General features: G+C 45.2%; 2 protein-coding genes across 6 annotated transcripts in view; both read left to right on the plus strand.

Annotated features, from left to right (window-relative positions):
- Positions 1-11,095, plus strand: part of hecw2b (HECT, C2 and WW domain containing E3 ubiquitin protein ligase 2b) — a 127,383-nt gene extending 116,288 nt beyond the window's left edge. Inside the window, 7 exon segments of the mRNA XM_052517366.1 lie at positions 3,843-3,941; positions 4,771-4,900; positions 5,171-5,317; positions 5,742-5,856; positions 7,813-7,898; positions 8,151-8,263; positions 8,899-11,095. Of these exon segments, the coding sequence (XP_052373326.1) occupies positions 3,843-3,941; positions 4,771-4,900; positions 5,171-5,317; positions 5,742-5,856; positions 7,813-7,898; positions 8,151-8,263; positions 8,899-9,010 (802 nt within the window). The 3' untranslated portion in view covers positions 9,011-11,095.
- Positions 11,096-14,259: 3,164 nt separating this feature from the next.
- spag17 (sperm associated antigen 17) overlaps positions 14,260-18,627 on the plus strand; it is a 23,748-nt gene continuing 19,380 nt past the window's right edge. For 2 of the 5 annotated variants that reach the window (XM_052517363.1, XM_052517365.1), the window contains exons 1-10: positions 14,260-14,522; positions 14,712-14,852; positions 14,921-14,980; positions 15,140-15,271; positions 15,571-15,748; positions 15,942-16,124; positions 16,347-16,513; positions 16,973-17,134; positions 17,303-17,372; positions 17,513-17,634. In XM_052517363.1, coding sequence (XP_052373323.1) covers positions 14,418-14,522; positions 14,712-14,852; positions 14,921-14,980; positions 15,140-15,271; positions 15,571-15,748; positions 15,942-16,124; positions 16,347-16,513; positions 16,973-17,134; positions 17,303-17,372; positions 17,513-17,634 — 1,320 coding nt within the window. In that variant the 5' untranslated portion in view covers positions 14,260-14,417. The remainder of the gene's footprint in view (positions 14,523-14,711; positions 14,853-14,920; positions 14,981-15,139; positions 15,272-15,570; positions 15,749-15,941; positions 16,125-16,346; positions 16,514-16,972; positions 17,135-17,302; positions 17,373-17,512; positions 17,635-18,627) is intronic. The other 3 variants (XM_052517361.1, XM_052517362.1, XM_052517364.1) reach the window with 3 other exon arrangements.

An 18,627-nucleotide genomic window follows, 5' to 3' on the forward strand; every position in this document is an offset into this window, starting at 1 on the left:
TCTATACTGGGACCTGGGTAATACCATGTTGTCTATACTAGGACCTGGGTAATACCATCTGTTGTCTATACTAGGACCTGGGTAATAACATGTTGTCTATACTAGGACCTGGGTAATACCATGTTGTCTATACTAGGACCTGGGTAATACCATGTTGTCTATACTGGGACCTGGGTAATAACATGTTGTCTATACTAGGACCTGGGTAATAACATGTTGTCTATACTAGGACCTGGGTAATACCATGTTGTCTATACTAGGACCTGGGTAATACCATCTGTTGTCTATACTAGGACCTGGGTAATACCATGTTGTCTATACTGGGACCTGGAGTTATACCATGTTGTCTATACTAGGACCTGGGTAATACCATCTGTTGTCTATACTAGGACCTGGGTAATACCATCTGTTGTCTATACTAGGACCTGGGTAATAACATGTTGTCTATACTAGGACCTGGGTAATGCCATGTTGTCTATACTAGGACCTGGGTAATACCATGTTGTCAATACTAGGACCTGGATAATACCATGTTGTCTATACTAGGACCTGGGTAATACCATCTGTTGTCTATACTAGGACCTGGGTAATACCATGTTGTCTATACTAGGACGTGGGTAATACCATGTTGTCTATACTAGGACCTGGGTAATACCATCTGTTGTCTATACTAGGACCTGGGTAATACCATGTTGTCTATACTAGGACCTGGGTAATACCATGTTGTCTATACTAGGACCTGGGTAATACCATCTGTTGTCTATACTAGGACCTGGGTAATACCATGTTGTCTATACTAGGACCTGGATAATACCATCGGTTGTCTATACTAGGACCTGGGTAATACCATGTTGTCTATACTGGGACCTGGGTAATAACATCTGTTGTCTATACTAGGACCTGGGTAATACCATGTTGTCTATACTGGGACCTGGGTAATACCATCTGTTGTCTATACTAGGATCTGGGTAATACCATCTGTTGTCTATACTAGGACCTGGGTAATAACATGTTGTCTATACTAGGACCTGGGTAATACCATGTTGTCTATACTAAGACCTGGGTAATACCATCTGTTGTCTATACTAGGACCTGGGTAATACCATGTTGTCTATACTAGGACCTGGGTAATACCATGTTGTCTATACTGGGACCTGGGTAATACCATCTGTTGTCTATACTGGGACCTGGGTAATACCATGTTGTCTATACTAGGACCTGGGTAATAACATGTTGTCTATACTAGGACCTGGGTAATACCATGTTGTCTATACTAGGACCTGGGTAATACCATGTTGTCTATACTAGGACCTGGGTAATACCATGTTGTCTATACTAGGACCTGGGTAATACCATGTTGTCTATACTAGGACCTGGGTAATACCATGTTGTCTATACTAGGACCTGGGTAATACCATCTGTTGTCTATACTATGACCTGGGTAATACCATGTTGTCTATACTAGGACCTGGGTAATACCATGTTGTCTATACTAGGACCTGGGTAATACCATGTTGTCTATACTAGGACCTGGGTAATACCATGTTGTCTATACTAGGACCTGGGTAATACCATCTGTTGTCTATACTAGGACCTGGGTAATAACATGTTGTCTATACTAGGACCTGGGTAATACCATGTTGTCTATACTAGGACCTGGGTAATACCATGTTGTCTATACTAGGACCTGGGTAATACCATCTGTTGTCTATACTAGGACCTGGTAATAACATGTTGTCTAATACCATCATGTTGTCTATACTAGGACCTGGGTAATACCATCTGTTGTCTATACTAGGACCTGGGTAATACCATCTGTTGTCTATACTAGGACCTGGGTAATAACATGTTGTCTATACTAGGACCTGGGTAATACCATGTTGTCTATACTAGGACCTGGGTAATACCATGTTGTCTATACTAGGACCTGGATAATACCATGTTGTCTATACTAGGACCTGGGACCTGGGTAATACCATCTGTTGTCTATACTAGGACCTGTTGTCTATACTAGGACCTGGGTAATACCATCTGTTGTCTATACTAGGTAATACCTGGGACCTAATACCATGTTGTCTATACTAGGACCTGGGTAATACCATGTTGTCTATACTAGGACCTGGGTAATACCATCTGTTGTCTATACTAGGACCTGGGTAATACCATCTGTTGTCTATACTAGGACCTGGGTAATACCATGTTGTCTATACTGTCTATACTAGGACCTGGGTAATACCATGTTGTCTATACTAGGACCTGGGTAATACCATCTGTTGTCTATACTAGGACCTGGGTAATACCATCTGTTGTCTATACTAGGACCTGGGTAATACCATGTTGTCTATACTAGGACCTGGGTAATACCATGTTGTCTATACTAGGACCTGGGTAATACCATGTTGTCTATACTAGGACCTGGGTAATACCATCTGTTGTCTATACTAGGACCTGGGTAATACCATGTTGTCTATACTAGGACCTGGGTAATACCATGTTGTCTATACTAGGACCTGGGTAATACCATGTTGTCTATACTAGGACCTGGGTAATACCATCTGTTGTCTATACTAGGACCTGGGTAATACCATGTTGTCTATACTAGGACCTGGTCTAATACCATCTGTTGTCTATACTAGGACCTGGGTAATACCATGTTGTCTATACTAGGACCTGGGTAATACCATGTTGTCTATACTAGGACCTGGGTAATACCATCTGTTGTCTATACTAGGACCTGGGTAATACCATCTGTTGTCTATACTAGGACCTGGGTAATACCATCTGTTGTCTATACTAGGACCTGGGTAATAATACCATCATGTTGTCTATACTAGGACCTGGGTAATACCATGTTGTCTATACTAGGACCTGGGTAATACCATGTTGTCTATACTAGGACCTGGGTAATACCATGTTGTCTATACTGGGACCTGGGTAATACCATCTGTTGTCTATACTAGGACCTGGGTAATACCATGTTGTCTATACTGGGACCTGGGTAATACCATCTGTTGTCTATACTAGGACCTGGGTAATACCATGTTGTCTATACTGGGACCTGGGTAATACCATCTGTTGTCTATACTAGGACCTGGGTAATACCATCTGTTGTCTATACTAGGACCTGGGTAATACCATGTTGTCTATACTAGGACCTGGGTAATACCATGTTGTCTATACTGGGACCTGGGTAATAACATCTGTCTATACTAGGACCTGGGTAATACCATCTGTTGTCTATACTAGGACCTGGGTGATACCATCTGTTGTCTATACTAGGACCTGGGTAATACCATGTTGTCTATACTAGGACCTGGGTAATACCATGTTGTCTATACTAGGACCTGGGTAATACCATGTTGTCTATACTAGGACCTGGGTAATACCATCTGTTGTCTATACTAGGACCTGGGTAATACCATCTTGTCTATACTAGGACCTGGGTAATACCATCTGTTGTCTATACTAGGACCTGGGTAATACCATGTTGTCTATACTAGGACCTGGGTAATACCATGTTGTCTATACTAGGACCTGGGTAATACCATCTGTTGTCTATACTAGGACCTGGGTAATACCATGTTGTCTATACTAGGACCTGGGTAATACCATGTTGTCTATACTAGGACCTGGGTAATACCATCTTGTCTATACAATGACCTGGGTAATACCATGTTGTCTATACTAGGACCTGGGTAATACCATGTTGTCTATACTAGGACCTGGGTAATACCATCTGTTGTCTATACTAGGACCTGGGTAATACCATGTTGTCTATACTAGGACCTGGGTAATAACATCTGTAATCTAAGTATCTTCTCTCTCTCTCCTTCCCTGTACAGGTTCCGTTTCAGCGGGCGTATCCTGGGCCTGGCTCTGATCCACCAATACCTACTGGATGCCTTCTTCACTCGACCCTTCTATAAGGGCCTGCTGCGCATGTACGTATCCACCACCTGGACTGTCTAATTCTAGCTATACACCCGGGGTATTCAACTCTTACCCTACGAGGTCCAGCCCCTGCTAGTTTTCTGTTCTACATGATCGTTAATTGCACACACCTGGTGTCCCAGGTCTAAATCAGTCCCTGATTACAGGGGAACAATGAAAACAGCTGTGGAACAGGCTTTGAGGTCCAGTGTTGAATATAGGGCTTTATACTATATGACTAGAGAATATTTGTCAGATATTTTAAGAATGTACCAGACATGTGGTTATGTAGATTAGTAGAGTTCACTGACCTCCTGCCTAAATCCATTCTACACTACTTTACTCTATTCTACTCTACTCTATTCTGCTTTACTCTGCTCTACTCTATTCTGCTCTACTCTATTATACTCTATTCTGCTCTATTCTATTGTACTATATTATACTCTATTCTGCTCTACTCTATTATACTATATTCTACTCTATTCTACTCTACTCTATTTTATTCTACTACACTCTATTCTACTTTATTCTATTCTACTCTACTCTACTCTATTCTACTCTACTCTTCTCCATTCTACTATATTCTATTCTAATCTGCTCTATTCTATTCTGCTCTACTCTGCTCGACTCTATTTTACTCTACTCTATTGTACTCCACTCTATTCTACTCTATATTCTACTCTACTCTGCTCTACTCTATTTTACTCTACTCTATTCTTCTCCACTCTATTCTACTCCATTCTTCTTTATTCTACTCTATTCCACTCCACTCTATTCTACTCTATTCTATTCCACTCTATTCTGTTCCATTCTACTCTACTCTGCTCTACTATTCTATAGCCTATGTGAGCTGAGTGATCTGGAGTATCTGGATGAGGAGTTCCACCAGAGTCTCCAGTGGATGAAGGACAACGACATCGAGGACATGTTGGACCTCACCTTCACTGTCAATGAGGAGGTGTTCGGACAGGTGTGTGTGTGTGTGTGTGTGTGTGTGTGTGTGTGTGTGTGTGTGTGTGTGTGTGTGTGTGTGTGTGTGTGTGTGTGTGTGTGTGTGTTTGTGTGTGTGTGTGTGTGTGTGTGTGTGTGTGTGTGTGCTTGTGTGTGTGTGTGTGTGTGTGTGTGTTATAAAGATCATGTGTATGTACTGTGTGTGTGTGTGTGTGTGTGTGTGTGTGTTATAAAGCTCGTGTGTGTGTGTGTAAGTTATAAAGCTCATGTGTATGTACTGTGTGTGTAGATCACAGAGAGAGAGCTGAAGCCGGGCGGGGCCAACCTCCCAGTGACAGAGAAGAATAAGAAGGAGTACATTGAGCGCATGGTGAAGTGGCGTATTGAGAGAGGAGTGGTTCAACAGACAGAGAGTCTGGTCCGGGGCTTCTATGAGGTACGATCTAGAACAAGGACTTTCTGAATAAAATATCTCCTCAAACATCTCCTGATACAGATTCTGATAAATGTAGACTCAGCAGTATCATCATACACACTGGGGCAACTTCCTGCTCACAGACATCAACAACAACTGAATTCAAATTGGGCAAGATGTAGCTGAAGGCTGTATGTGATAGGATGTGATAGGAAGGCTGTATAATGGGATTGAGTTTGTTTTAGTTGTGTTTGTAATAATAATACATGCCATTTAACAGACTGTTTTAACCAGAGCGACTTACAGTCATGCGTGTATACAGTTTACATATGGGTGGTGCTGGGACTCTAACCCAGCACTGTCACAAGCACCAGCCTCTACCAACTGGGATACAAAGGTTGTGGTCATGGTTTGTAGCCTGGATGCCCTGTGCTGTGTCATGCAGGTGGTGGATTCCAGGCTGGTGTCAGTGTTCGATGCCAGGGAGCTGGAGCTGGTGATAGCTGGCACCGCTGAGATAGACCTGGTGGACTGGAGGAGCAACACAGATTACAGAGGCGGTATGAACAGGGGGGAGACGGGGAGAGACAGGGGGAGAGGAAGAGACTGGGGAGACGGGGAGAGAGACAGGGGGCAGACTGGAGGAGCAACACAGATTACAGAGGAGGTATGAACAGGGGGGAGACGGGGAGAGACAGAGGGGAGATGGGGAGAGACAGGGGGAGAGGAAGAGACTGGGGAGACGGGGAGAGAGACAGGGGGCAGACTGCAGGAGCAACAAAGATTACAGAGGAGGTATGAACAGGGGGAGATGGGGAGAGACAGGGGGAGATGGGGAGAGACAGGGGGGAGGTGGGGAGAGACAGGGGGCAGAGGAAGAGACTGGGGAGACGGGGAGAGAGACAGGGGGCAGACTGGAGGAGCAACACAGATTACAGAGGAGGTATGAACAGGGGGGAGAGGAAGACAGGGGGAGACAGGTGGGGAGAGGAAGAGACTGGGGAGACGGGGAGAGACAGGGGGGAGAGGAAGAGAGGGGGAGACAGGGGGAGATGGGGAGAGACAGGGGGAGAGGAAGAGAGGGGGGGAGACGGGGAGAGACAGGGGGAGAGGAAGAGACTGGGGAGACAGGGAGAGACAGGGGGGAGAGGAAGAGAGGGGGAGACAGGGGGGAGATGGGGAGAGACAGGGACTACGTAGTGAATAGGGTGCCATTTAAGACACAGACAATAACTTTGTGTATTGCACCTTTCATAATGTCATTTTGAGCTGCTGTCTGGGTCTCAGGCAGCAGTAAAGATAGTCCATTGTTCCATTCAGATGTAGAAGGAAATGTTTTTACATGTCTTTCCAATTAGGAAGAGCTGTTACAGAAAGAAGTGTATATACCAGTATACCCTAGCTAGCTAGCTGTCTGGTTGAACAGCTGAAGTAACTAGGCCTACCAGAGAGAAAGGCCAGTATATACCAGTATACCCGAGCTAGCTAGCTGTCTGGTTGAACAGCTGAAGTAACTAGGCCTACCAGAGAGAAAGGCCAGTATATACCAGTATACCCTAGCTAGCTAGCTGTCTGGTTGAACAGCTGAAGTAACTAGGCCTACCAGAGAGAAAGGCCAGTATATACCAGTATACCCTAGCTAGCTAGCTAGCTGACTGGTTGAACAGCTGAAGTAACTAGGCCTACCAGAGAGAAAGGCCAGTATATACCCGTATACCCTAGCTAGCTGGTTGGTTGAACAGCTGAAGTAACTAGGCCTCCCAGAGAGAAAGGCCAGTATATACCAGTATACCCTAGCTAGCTAGCTGGTTGAACAGCTGAAGTAACTAGGCCTACCAGAGAGAAAGGCCAGTATATACCAGTATACCCTAGCTAGCTAGCTGACTGGTTGAACAGCTGAAGTAACTAGGCCTACCAGAGAGAAAGGCCAGTATATACCAGTATACCCTTGCTAGCTAGCTGTCTGGTTGAACAGCTGAAGTAACTAGGCCTACCAGAGAGAAAGGCCAGTATATACCAGTATACCCTTGCTAGCTAGCTGTCTGGTTGAACAGCTGAAGTAACTAGGCCTACCAGAGAGAAAGGCCAGTATATACCAGTATACCCTAGCTAGCTGTCTGGTTGAACAGCTGAAGTAACTAGACCTACCAGAGAGAAAGGCCAGTATATACCAGTATACCCTAGCTAGCTAGCTGACTGGTTGAACAGCTGAAGTAACTAGGCCTACCAGAGAGAAAGGCCAGTATATACCAGTATACCCTAGCTAGCTAGCTGACTGGTTGAACAGCTGAAGTAACTAGGTCTACCAGAGAGAAAGGCCAGTATATACCAGTATACCCTAGCTAGCTGACTGGTTGAACAGCTGAAGTAACTAGACCTACCAGAGAGAAAGGCCAGTATATACCGGTATACCCTAGCTAGCTGACTGGTTGAACAGCTGAAGTAACTAGGCCTACCAGAGAGAAAGGCCAGGCTGCTGAGTGACTCATGTCTGTCTGTTTTCCTGCCTCCCTCAGGTTACCATGACAACCACATAGTGATCCGTTGGTTCTGGGCGGCGGTGGAGAGGTTCAACAACGAGCAGAGACTCAGGCTGCTACAGGTGGGGGTGCACACACACACACACACACACACACACACACACACACACACACACACACACACACACACACACACACACACACACACACACACAAACACACATACAAACAAAGACACAAACACATACACACACACACATACAAACACACACACACATGCACACAAACACACAAACACACACACAAACACACACACACACACAAACACACACACACAGTGAGTAACAGCGACCTTCTTCTTTCTGTTCTGTTAGTTTGTGACGGGTACCTCCAGTATTCCCTACGAGGGTTTCGCCTCTCTCCGAGGCAGCAACGGACCCCGCAGGTTCTGTGTGGAGAAATGGGGCAAAGTTACCTCTCTACCCAGGTAAACTACTGTGCTGACTTCACTTGTAAGGCCAAGGGAACTGACTTCACTTGTAAGGCCAAGGGAACTAACTACACTTGTAAGGCCAAGGGAACTAACTTCACTTGTAAGGCCAAGGGAACTGACTTCACTTGTAAGGCCAAGGGAACTGACTTCACTTGTAAGGCCAAGGGAACTGACTTCACTTGTAAGGCCAAGGGAACTAACTACACTTGTAAGGCCAAGGGAACTGACTTCACTTGTAAGGCCAAGGGAACTGACTTCACTTGTAAGGCCAAGGGAACTAACTTCACTTGTAAGGCCAAGGGAACTGACTTCACTTGTAAGGCCAAGGGAACTAACTTCACTTGTAAGGCCAAGGGAACTGACTTCACTTGTAAGGCCAAGGGAACTAACTTCACTTGTAAGGCCAAGGGAACTAACTACACTTGTAAGGCCAAGGGAACTAACTACACTTGTTAGGCCAAGGGAACTAACTACACTTGTAAGGCCAAGGGAACTAACTACACTTGTAAGGCCAAGGGAACTCATGTAGTGTATTATCAATTTGAGTATAATGTATGAAAAGGTATTATACAGACCGAAGCATATTGTTGTTGTTGTTTTCACTGTGTTTGCGGTTGTCTCCTCCCCAGGGCTCACACCTGTTTCAACCGGCTGGACCTCCCTCCATATCCATCCTTCTCCATGCTGCACGAGAAGATGCTCACTGCCGTGGAAGAGACCAGCACCTTCGGCCTGGAGTGATGACCCCTATCACCTTTATCCTTTAACCCCCACTCCTGCAACGACCTTTGACCCTGACCTCTGAACTGTAGTATCACAGAGGTAGAGGAACCCAAGGGGTTCAAGGGGATGACTGTCTAGTCTGTCTGGCACCCTGTTGTATCTTTATACACACTCACCTTCCTGAAGTGAGCTGAACAGAGGAGAATAGACAGATGTGTATCAGAGGGCATGACCCCTGCACAACGCCAGGGTTTCCCTGTGACGGTTAAGGTCACTTAGACACACTGCCAACACAAACCAAAGGAGAGCACCCTATCACTCACACCCTTGTTACTCCAATAAACCAATGGGAGAGATGAACTCGTAAGCCTCCAACCAATCGCACAATCAAGGAACAAAAACCAAGACCCGGAGTGAGACTCCAACTGGCTCATCACGTTTTATTATTTAAAATACGGATTTCCAGTGGAGTCACGTAAGGAAGGTGGTGGTCGAGCTTTTCCTGGAGAGCAAAACCAAAGCTGCTTTATCTCACTGAGAGGCTGAGGCCGACATCACATGACATCTCTCCTCTGATAGGCTGAGGCCGACATCACATGACATCTCTCCTCTGAGAGGCTGAGGCCGACATCACAGGACATCTCTCCTCTGAGAGGCTGAGGCCGACATCACAGGACATCTCTCCTCTGAGAGGCTGAGGCCGACATCACAGGACATCTCTCCTCTGAGAGGCTGAGGCCGACATCACAGGACATCTCTCCTCTGAGAGGCTGAGGCCGACATCACAGGACATCTCTCCTCTGAGAGGCTGAGGCCGACATCACAGGACATCTCTCCTCTGAGAGGCTGAGGCCGACATCACAGGACATCTCTCCTCTGAGAGGCTGAGGCCGACATCACAGGACATCTCTCCTCTGAGATGCTGAGGCCGACATCACAGGACATCTCTCCTCTGAGAGGCTGAGTCCGACATCACAAGACATCTCTCCTCTGAGAGGCTGAGGCCGACATCACAGGACATCTCTCCTCTGAGAGGCTGAGGCCGACATCACAAGACATCTCTCCTCTGAGAGGCTGAGGCCGACATCACAGGACATCTCTCCTCTGAGAGGCTGAGGCCGACATCACAGGACATCTCTCCTCTGAGAGGCTGAGGCCGACATCACAGGACATCTCTCCTCTGAGATGCTGAGGCCGACATCACAGGACATCTCTCCTCTGAGAGGCTGAGGCCGACATCACAGGACATCTCTCCTCTGAGAGGCTGAGTCCGACATCACAAGACAGTGTTGCTCCTGGAGAAGGGGATGAGAGGAGAGAGGAAGAGATGAAGGAAGACAATACAGGTGCTCTTCAGCTACTGTGGCCACGCCTCCTGTCCTGTCAGGGAAAGAGAACCAACCAATCAAGGTCCAGGCAGCTTTGTGACCTGAGCTTGTTGAACACTCTGACAGGTGTGTTCTAGAACAGAACACTGATGATGCGGTGGTGTTTGTGTGGTGAAGCTGAACTTGAATCTCTCTACAGGCTTTTCATCTATCTGCAAAATGTATTTTGTAACGGCCACAAACAATGTTTTTGAATGTACTGACTGATATCACGATGATGCGCTTGAATGTGTCGTTTTTGTACGTCGCTCAATGACTCTTCAAATCTAAATGGCTGCCTCATTCTTACCAAACTTCAGGGCAAGCTATTAGCACGAATAACCAAACTCAGCTACGGTTTGTTTTCGATAAAGACATTACATTGAGTTGGCTTTCCCATAATGTTAGACACAAGCTCTCACACACTCTTTCAGTGTTTTAGCTGTGTTCATTGTTTGCAAGTATGTTGATTGTCATCGTCGCTTTATCATTGAACTACACTGCCAGAGTAGAGGGTGATCTGAACTTTTAAAATCCGTCATGTTTGGTTGTTGCTCTTGTTTTTAACTTGCTTCTACTTGTTCTCCTTCTGTACATTATCCTGATTGCCACCTAATTGAATACGTTGGTTTAATATGTTCCTATTTCAATAGGGTTTGGGACCCCGATATAACATCGTATAATGACAGATGTTTGTATGACCATGATAATGAAAGTAAAACATGGTGATTAACAACCTGCATGTCGACACACACACACACACACACACACATACACACACACACACACACACACACACACAGGCTTACATCATGCAATTATAATGTGATCTGTGTGTGGGTGATGGTAAGGTCAAGGGACATTTATAGCTTTATAGAGACTCGTGACAGAGAACATGTTAAAGTCATATATAAGTACAGGTGCCCATGGTGTGCTATTACACTGACTGTTTTGATGGGTGAAATGTTGGTTTTCAAGTGAGGGGAAAAATATATATTTTATAGACGTATCTACAGTACTAGGAAGTTTTAAGACGAGAAGTAATGAGAATATGAAGGAAGAGTTATAGAAACACATATTTGTCATGTTTTTCACTTCATATTCTGCCTTAGTCAGAAGGCCTTTGTCTGCCTTCTGATAACACCATATTCTACTCTCAGGGTGCGTTCCAGGTCGCGCTTTATTGCAGTCGCGCTGCTGCTGAGCATTTTAGCCGATTACCATATTATATGTATATCATATTAATGTGTTTCCAGAGAGGTAAATACTGTTCCAGACGTTATCAGCTGAGCAGTGTGTCGACTGCAATAACGATGACATGAAACGCGCCCAATGTTTTTGTTTCCGGGCTGTGACCCCACCCAGCCACCATCACATCCCGAGACTGTGGAATGTAGCTAACAGAATGTAAGGCATTGAAATAGAACAACTTCCTGCATTCTCTTCCATCATCCCAGGGCCAGTGACAGACTGAGGGCAGATACATTACATGTTTTACGTTAAAAACATACTAACAGAAAGGGAAGTGCACAGTTGCATTACATGTATTTTATTTGTTATTTTTTTTGACATTTTAGTAATAAATCAGACGCTCTTATCCAGAGCGATTTACAATTAGTGCATTCATCTTAATAAAATGTAGCTAGGTGGGACGGGTTCTAGTGTAGTTTTTGAGCATAGACTGAAAGACTGAAGCCAGGGAGGGGAAGTTTCTCTTGGTGTTTCGTAGGTATGCACCATGGTCTTGTAGTGGATGGGAATACTGTACATGTCCTGGGATGGCTTGTAAGAAGTTCTTATAACTTTTTACGTACTGACAGTACACGTTTCTCTGTCTGCAAATGAATGATTGTGCTGTCCTGTGTAGGCTGTATTTTCACCAGGGGTCTCCAACAGTTCGATTCGCTACAGTAGCTCGCAGTCTACCTATGAGTAGCTCGCAGTCTACCTATGAGTAGCTCACAGTCTACCTATGAGTAGCTCACAGTCTACCTATGAGTAGCTCGCAGTCTACCTATGAGTAGCTCACAGTCTACCTATGAGTAGCTCGCAGTCTACCTATGAGTAGCTCGCAGTCTACCTATGAGTAGCTCGCAGTCTACCTATGAGTAGCTCGCAGTCTACCTATGAGTAGCTCGCAGTCTACCTATGAGTAGCTCGCAGTCTACCTATGAGTAGCTCGCAGTCTACCTATGAGTAGCTCGCAGTCTACCTATGAGTAGCTCGCAGTCTACCTATGAGTAGCTCGCAGTCTACCTATGAGTAGCTCGCAGTCTACCTATAAGTAGCTTGCAGTAGCTCGCAGTCTACCTATGAGTAGCTCGCAGTCTACCTATGAGTAGCTCGCAGTCTACCTATGAGTAGCTCACAGTCTACCTATGAGTAGCTCGCAGTCTACCTATGAGTAGCTCGCCAAACAATTCTGAAAGTACTTGCAATTTTCACTTGTTCCACGACAAACTGTCCAACAAACTGTCATAAACAAATCCCACAAGTGTCAGACACCGCAAGCTCCCAGCTACTATCTAATTAACGCAAAATGGACATTTTCCCACCCCTGGTTAGCCAGGGTGGGAAATGTTAAAAAGCCAAACCTAACAATATCTGGCAATGAATTCCCAGCAACATTGCCCCTGTCTGTCTGAGTGGTGCGCGCGTTTGTCCATCACTCCAGCCAGTTGACGTGATAAACCATCATGTGAGTTGACAGAAATACTTTCCCTGAAACCTTTCCAATTAAATATGTATTGCAAGTAGGCTCACCTGGCAGAAGAATATCATGAGTATCTGTTATTTGAAAACTTTGCCATGAAATGCACAGCAGTATGGAACTATTGCTAGACTGGCACATTCCTCACTCAGATGCGCAATTACAGGAAAATTACACAAAGATATCTACATTTGTTAGTTTTCTTCCAGACCTAAAAAAGAAATTGTCCTCAGAGAGGATTTAACAAGTGACATGGACTCAGAACATCCCATTTCGTTGTTTCCATGAACATTTGTAATTTTGAAAGTGAAAAAAATGATAAAACCAGGAAAAGCAACACTGACAACAAATCTCTGATTATAGAGTTGTTTGTTAATCGTTATTGTACCAGGTATGTTGACAGAAAATATACTGCACTACTTTCTCTTGTGTATCAAGGAACCGGAGAAGAGTTACAGGGGAGAGGAGAAGAATGGGCCTATTTTAAAATCTAGTAAGAAATGAGTAGATCTCATGCCAGAAAAGGTTGGAGACCCTGATCTGCACTGAATGTACCAATGTTTTGGGGCTTTAATTGGGGCTTTTGACTCTATTCATCCAAGTCTCGGTCTCTTAACCTCCATGGTCTTCACATTCACCACCATCACTGAGTAACCGATAGCCCATCACACCAACCCACTACTTCTTTACTCACAGAAACACTTTAACTACAACACAACATGCATATATATATATATAATATCACCAATTGTGACCAATTTGAAAGTTGCATCCATGTTTCAGTTGTTCTCACCTTTTTGTAATGGAATGTTTTGCCTGTTCCTCTGTGGCTGGCTGTCTGCCTGTCTGGTCCTGTGACCGGCAGGACTCTAGGATGAGATACTACTGTCTGCTGGGGGGTTCAAGGCCGTGTCTGTGTCAGAGCTTCACTCTATGCAACGCTTTGTTCTCCATGTCACTCCTTATGATTGTATGAAAAAACCTGATCAAAAGAATTGATTAAATGTGTCTCTGTGTCTTTTGTGTTGGGAGTTGAACATGGATTTCTATTAGTAGTGGTATATTCAGTATTGCGTCTTTTGGCAATTTGTTTAATAAATTAATAAATAAATAAAATTCAAAGGTAAGGTGTAATTTTGCATGACTGATCCCGCCCCTTCAAGCTGTTGCCAAGAGCAACCGAAGCGTCAGGGGACTGTACACAGAAGAGCCATGCTAGCTAACGTCAGCTAGCAAGCTAACAGCTGGAAGTGGCTGTTTTAGTTTACGTTAAGTTCAAGAGATTTCATAATATAATGCAATTTGATTCAAGTCTATAGGTCAGTTTCTCTCCAACTACGGGAAGGAAATGCCACCAAAAAGAGTGAAAAGCGGGACAGTGTCTGCTGCTGGTGCAACGGCAGTTGGAAACAAAGGTTGGGAAACTGGACTCACTAATGCACCATTTGAGGAGGTAGGGAACGTTAACAGCTTGCTATCTTTAGCTAGAACTTTAGTAAAGCTAGATATCTAGCTAGTGAAACGCTATTTAAACACACTAAACTTTAAGTGGCCAGCTACAAAAGCAGGGAGTGACTTCACTTGGCTATGTTGTTGTTCTTCACTGATCAGTGTTGTCTGATGATGATGATGATGATGCTAGGAGACTTGGAAGGCCAGCATTTCTCTGGTGGTGGGAGAGAGGCTGGAGGATGAGGAGCTGACCGGTGCTCTGCTGCTGGCCGTACAGCAGCCCCTACGCAGGCTCTTCAGCGTAGTCACCTGGGACACCACCCTAGAAAAGGTCAGTAACACAAAGTCTGATTGTTCACAGTCAAGTGTCTATCAACCAATGAATGAAATGCTTCACAGATCCATGAACTGGGAAACCCAAAAATCAAGAAGACCAAGGATGTACCCATGTTTTATGAGGTATGTAATGCACCCATTTTTCAGTCAAATGTGCTCTATAGGCTATTCATTTTAAAAGACACATTTACGAAGCAGCAAAGAAAGAGTCTTGCACAATAAATTAGAACTATTACTCAGTCTCTGTCTATTCTACATCAAGTATGTTGTTTGTCTATGAAGGTGATGGAGGCAGCCAAGGTCCTGCTGGATGCAGGAGAGGAGCTGCCCTGTGACCTGCTGGGTAAACTGCTCAAGTTCCAGCTCCTGGGAGTCAAGGCCAACGACCAGCAGAAGAGAGCCACAGAGATGAGGGTAGGAAGGAACTCCTGACAGCCATTAACAATCATCAGTTATCTTATCGCCCTGGCAACAGTCAGCTTTCCTAGAGAATCTTTTGAAGTGTTATTGTCAGATAGAGTCAGAGTTATAGTAGTATTGTAACATGGGTGATAAGAAACCTTGTCTGAGACATGAAGACTAGCCTGCGCTACCTGTTCATGCCTAGGCTTCAGCTCAGCAGGCTAACGCAGTCTTCCTTCACAGAGGAGACCCGGATTTGAACCGCAGTATGCAGTATTAGCACCACTTTAGTTTAATCCACTCTCTCCCAGGCTGCTGAGGAGAAGGGTAAGGGCAAGGCTGGCAATGCCTCCCCAACCAAAGACAAAGGTGGTGCCAAGCCTGCCGCCAAAGGTGACAAGGGGAAGAAAGGGGCAGAGCCCAGCGCCCCAACCAAGGACACCAAGCTGAAAAAGAGGGGCGAGGAGGATGAGACCAACAAGTACATAGGTGAGAAGTCTACTCTGTCTCAATCATCACACATACAGTATAGTAGTACTGTTAGGTTGTTAGTATGAGGTTGGTTGTCACTTTGTGTTGGGGTGACTGGGTGGTTGTCTCTCTCTCTCTCTCTCTCTCTCTCTCTCTCTCTCTCTCTCTCTCTCTCTCTCTCTCTCTCATGCTTTCATGTGTGTGTGTCTAGATGATGAGCCAGACGATGGTCCTCAGCACTACATCCTGGTGGTGGGCTTCCAGCAGGCTCAGCTGGTCTCTGTGCTGGACTCCCTGGGGGTCCATGTGTCCAACGTTATCAAGCTGACCTCACAGAGACCAGACCGGCCAGAGGGATCACTGGAAGGGAGTGATGACAAACCCCTGGATGTGGGTAAGACATAGATTGGCATCAATGTGTGGGTTTGGATTGATTTAGCCTGGGATCTTGAATGTTTTGTTCCACTGGTTTCATTGTACAGTCAGGGTAAACTGAATCAAGCACAGCAGAGGTATTTCTGACAGTATTGCATATTGTCAGTACAGTATTGATCTATCAATCAATCTAATTTTAATGTGATTTGTGTTGCTAAATGCTGCTATTGTGTTCCGGTAGACGCGGAGACTAACATTAGGAGAAGACAACGGGAGCAGTTCTGGGGTCAGTTGGAAGGGGTGCTAAACAGTGGCTCAGCATTCTCCAAGCTGTTTGATGTGGCCCGCCTCAGTCACACCACTAAAGAGATCCTGCCACCACAAGACAAGGATAGCCCAGAGGCTATGGTGATTTCCTCTTCTTCTTCTGAGTCTTCTGCAACTTCAGCTGCTGCTGCTTCTTCTGCTTCTTCTTCTTCTGCTGCTGCTTCTTCTGATTCTTCTTCTTCTGCTGCTGCTCCTTATTCTTCTTCTTCTTCTGCTGCTTCTTCTTCTGATTCTTCTTCTGCTGCTTCTTCTTCTGCTTCTTCTGCTACTGCTGCTGCTTCTTCTGATTATTTTTCTTCTTCTTCTGCTGCTGCTTCTTCTGCTCTGCTTCTTCTTCTTCTGCTGCTGCTTCTTCTGCTTCTTCTTCTTCTTCTTCTTCTGTTCCTTCTCTTCCTTCTTCTTCTCCTTCTTCTGACGAGAAGGCCGAGAGTCTGACACCTAAGCAATAAACATTGACAAGAGCAGTGTGCGGGTCTTTCTTTAATTATGATTATTTTATATAATGTACTTAAAATGCCATGTTAATATGTTGTGTTGTAGCTTGGGTTTGGGACACGTCTGTTTGAAGACGTGGCGTGTCTGATCTATGACTGTCTGGACTGGAGGAGACAGCATCAACACTACCTGAACAACATGAGACTGGTCCAGGTGCCATCTGTCCCCAGGGCTGTGGCACTCACCACCCAGGACAGCCCTGCAGAGGTACTGTACCAGAAACACACATGCATGCACACACAGGATGAACTGACTGGTGGATGGAGCAGGAAACCATACTGAATATACACAATACTGTCTTTTATTTCATGTAGGCCTGTTTTCTATTTCTACATGTAGCAGAAATGTTGAAGAATATTTTCTGTCATATCTCAGACGGTTCAGACCACAACGCCTCAGACACCTGGGACCAAGAAGAGACAAGCCCAAGAGGAAACCACTCCAGGTATTCTACAGCTTCACAAACACACTGGAGGACAGTTGATGTTATAATGGATAGTTCAAGTAAATGATTACAGTTAACTGATAGCTGAAGGAAAGTGAATTGACCCTAACCCAGGGAGCTGATGTCTGTTGTTGTCCCAGCAGACCCTGAACCGGCTGCTCTGAGTACTGATGTGGACATGCGTTACTATAACGACCTGCTGGACCAGATTCCTCCTGAAGCCTCCTCTGTTCCCCTCATACTACACTGCATGCTGGAGCAGGTTCTGTTCTGTTCCCTTCATACTACATTGGAGCAGGTTCTGTTCTGTTCCCTTCATACTACACTGGAGCAGGTTCTGTTCTGTTCTTTTCATACTACACTGGAGCAGGTTCTGTTCCCTTCATACTACATTGGAGCAGGTTCTGTTCTGTTCTGTTCATACTACACTGGAGCAGGTTCTGTTCTCTTCATACTACACTGGAGCAGGTTCTGTTCCCTTCATACTACACTGGAGCAGGTTCTGTTCCCTTCATACTACACTGGAGCAGGTTCTGTTCTCTTCATACTACACTGGAGCAGGTTCTGTTCTCTTCATACTACACTGGAGCAGGTTCTGTTCCCTTCATACTACACTGGAGCAGGTTCTGTTCCCTTCATACTACACTGGAGCAGGTTCTGTTCTCTTCATACTACACTGGAGCAGGGTATGTTCCCTTCATACTACACTGGAGCAGGTTCTGTTCCCTTCATACTACACTGGAGCAGGTTCTGTTCTCTTCATACTACACTGGAGCAGGTTCTGTTCTCTTCATACTACACTGGAGCAGGTTCTGTTCTCTTCATACTACACTGGAGCAGGTTCTGTTCCCTTCATACTACACTGGAGCAGGTTCTGTTCCCTTCATACTACACTGGAGCAGGTTCTGTTCTGTTCCCTTCATACTACACTGGAGCAGGGTATGTTCCCTTCATACTACACTGGAGCAGGTTCTGTTCCCTTCATACTACACTGGAGCAGGTTCTGTTCCCTTCATACTACACTGGAGCAGGTTCTGTTCCCTTCATACTACACTGGAGCAGGTTCTGTTCTCTTCATACTACACTGGAGCAGGTTCTGTTCTCTTCATACTACACTGGAGCAGGTTCTGTTCTCTTCATACTACACTGGAGCAGGTTCTGTTCTCTTCATACTACACTGGAGCAGGTTCTGTTCTCTTCATACTACACTGGAGCAGGTTCTGTTCTCTTCATACTACACTGGAGCAGGTTCTGT

The sequence above is a fragment of the Oncorhynchus keta genome, unplaced genomic scaffold, assembly GCF_023373465.1.
Source record: "Oncorhynchus keta strain PuntledgeMale-10-30-2019 unplaced genomic scaffold, Oket_V2 Un_scaffold_714_pilon_pilon, whole genome shotgun sequence".
Lineage (NCBI taxonomy): Eukaryota > Metazoa > Chordata > Actinopteri > Salmoniformes > Salmonidae > Oncorhynchus > Oncorhynchus keta.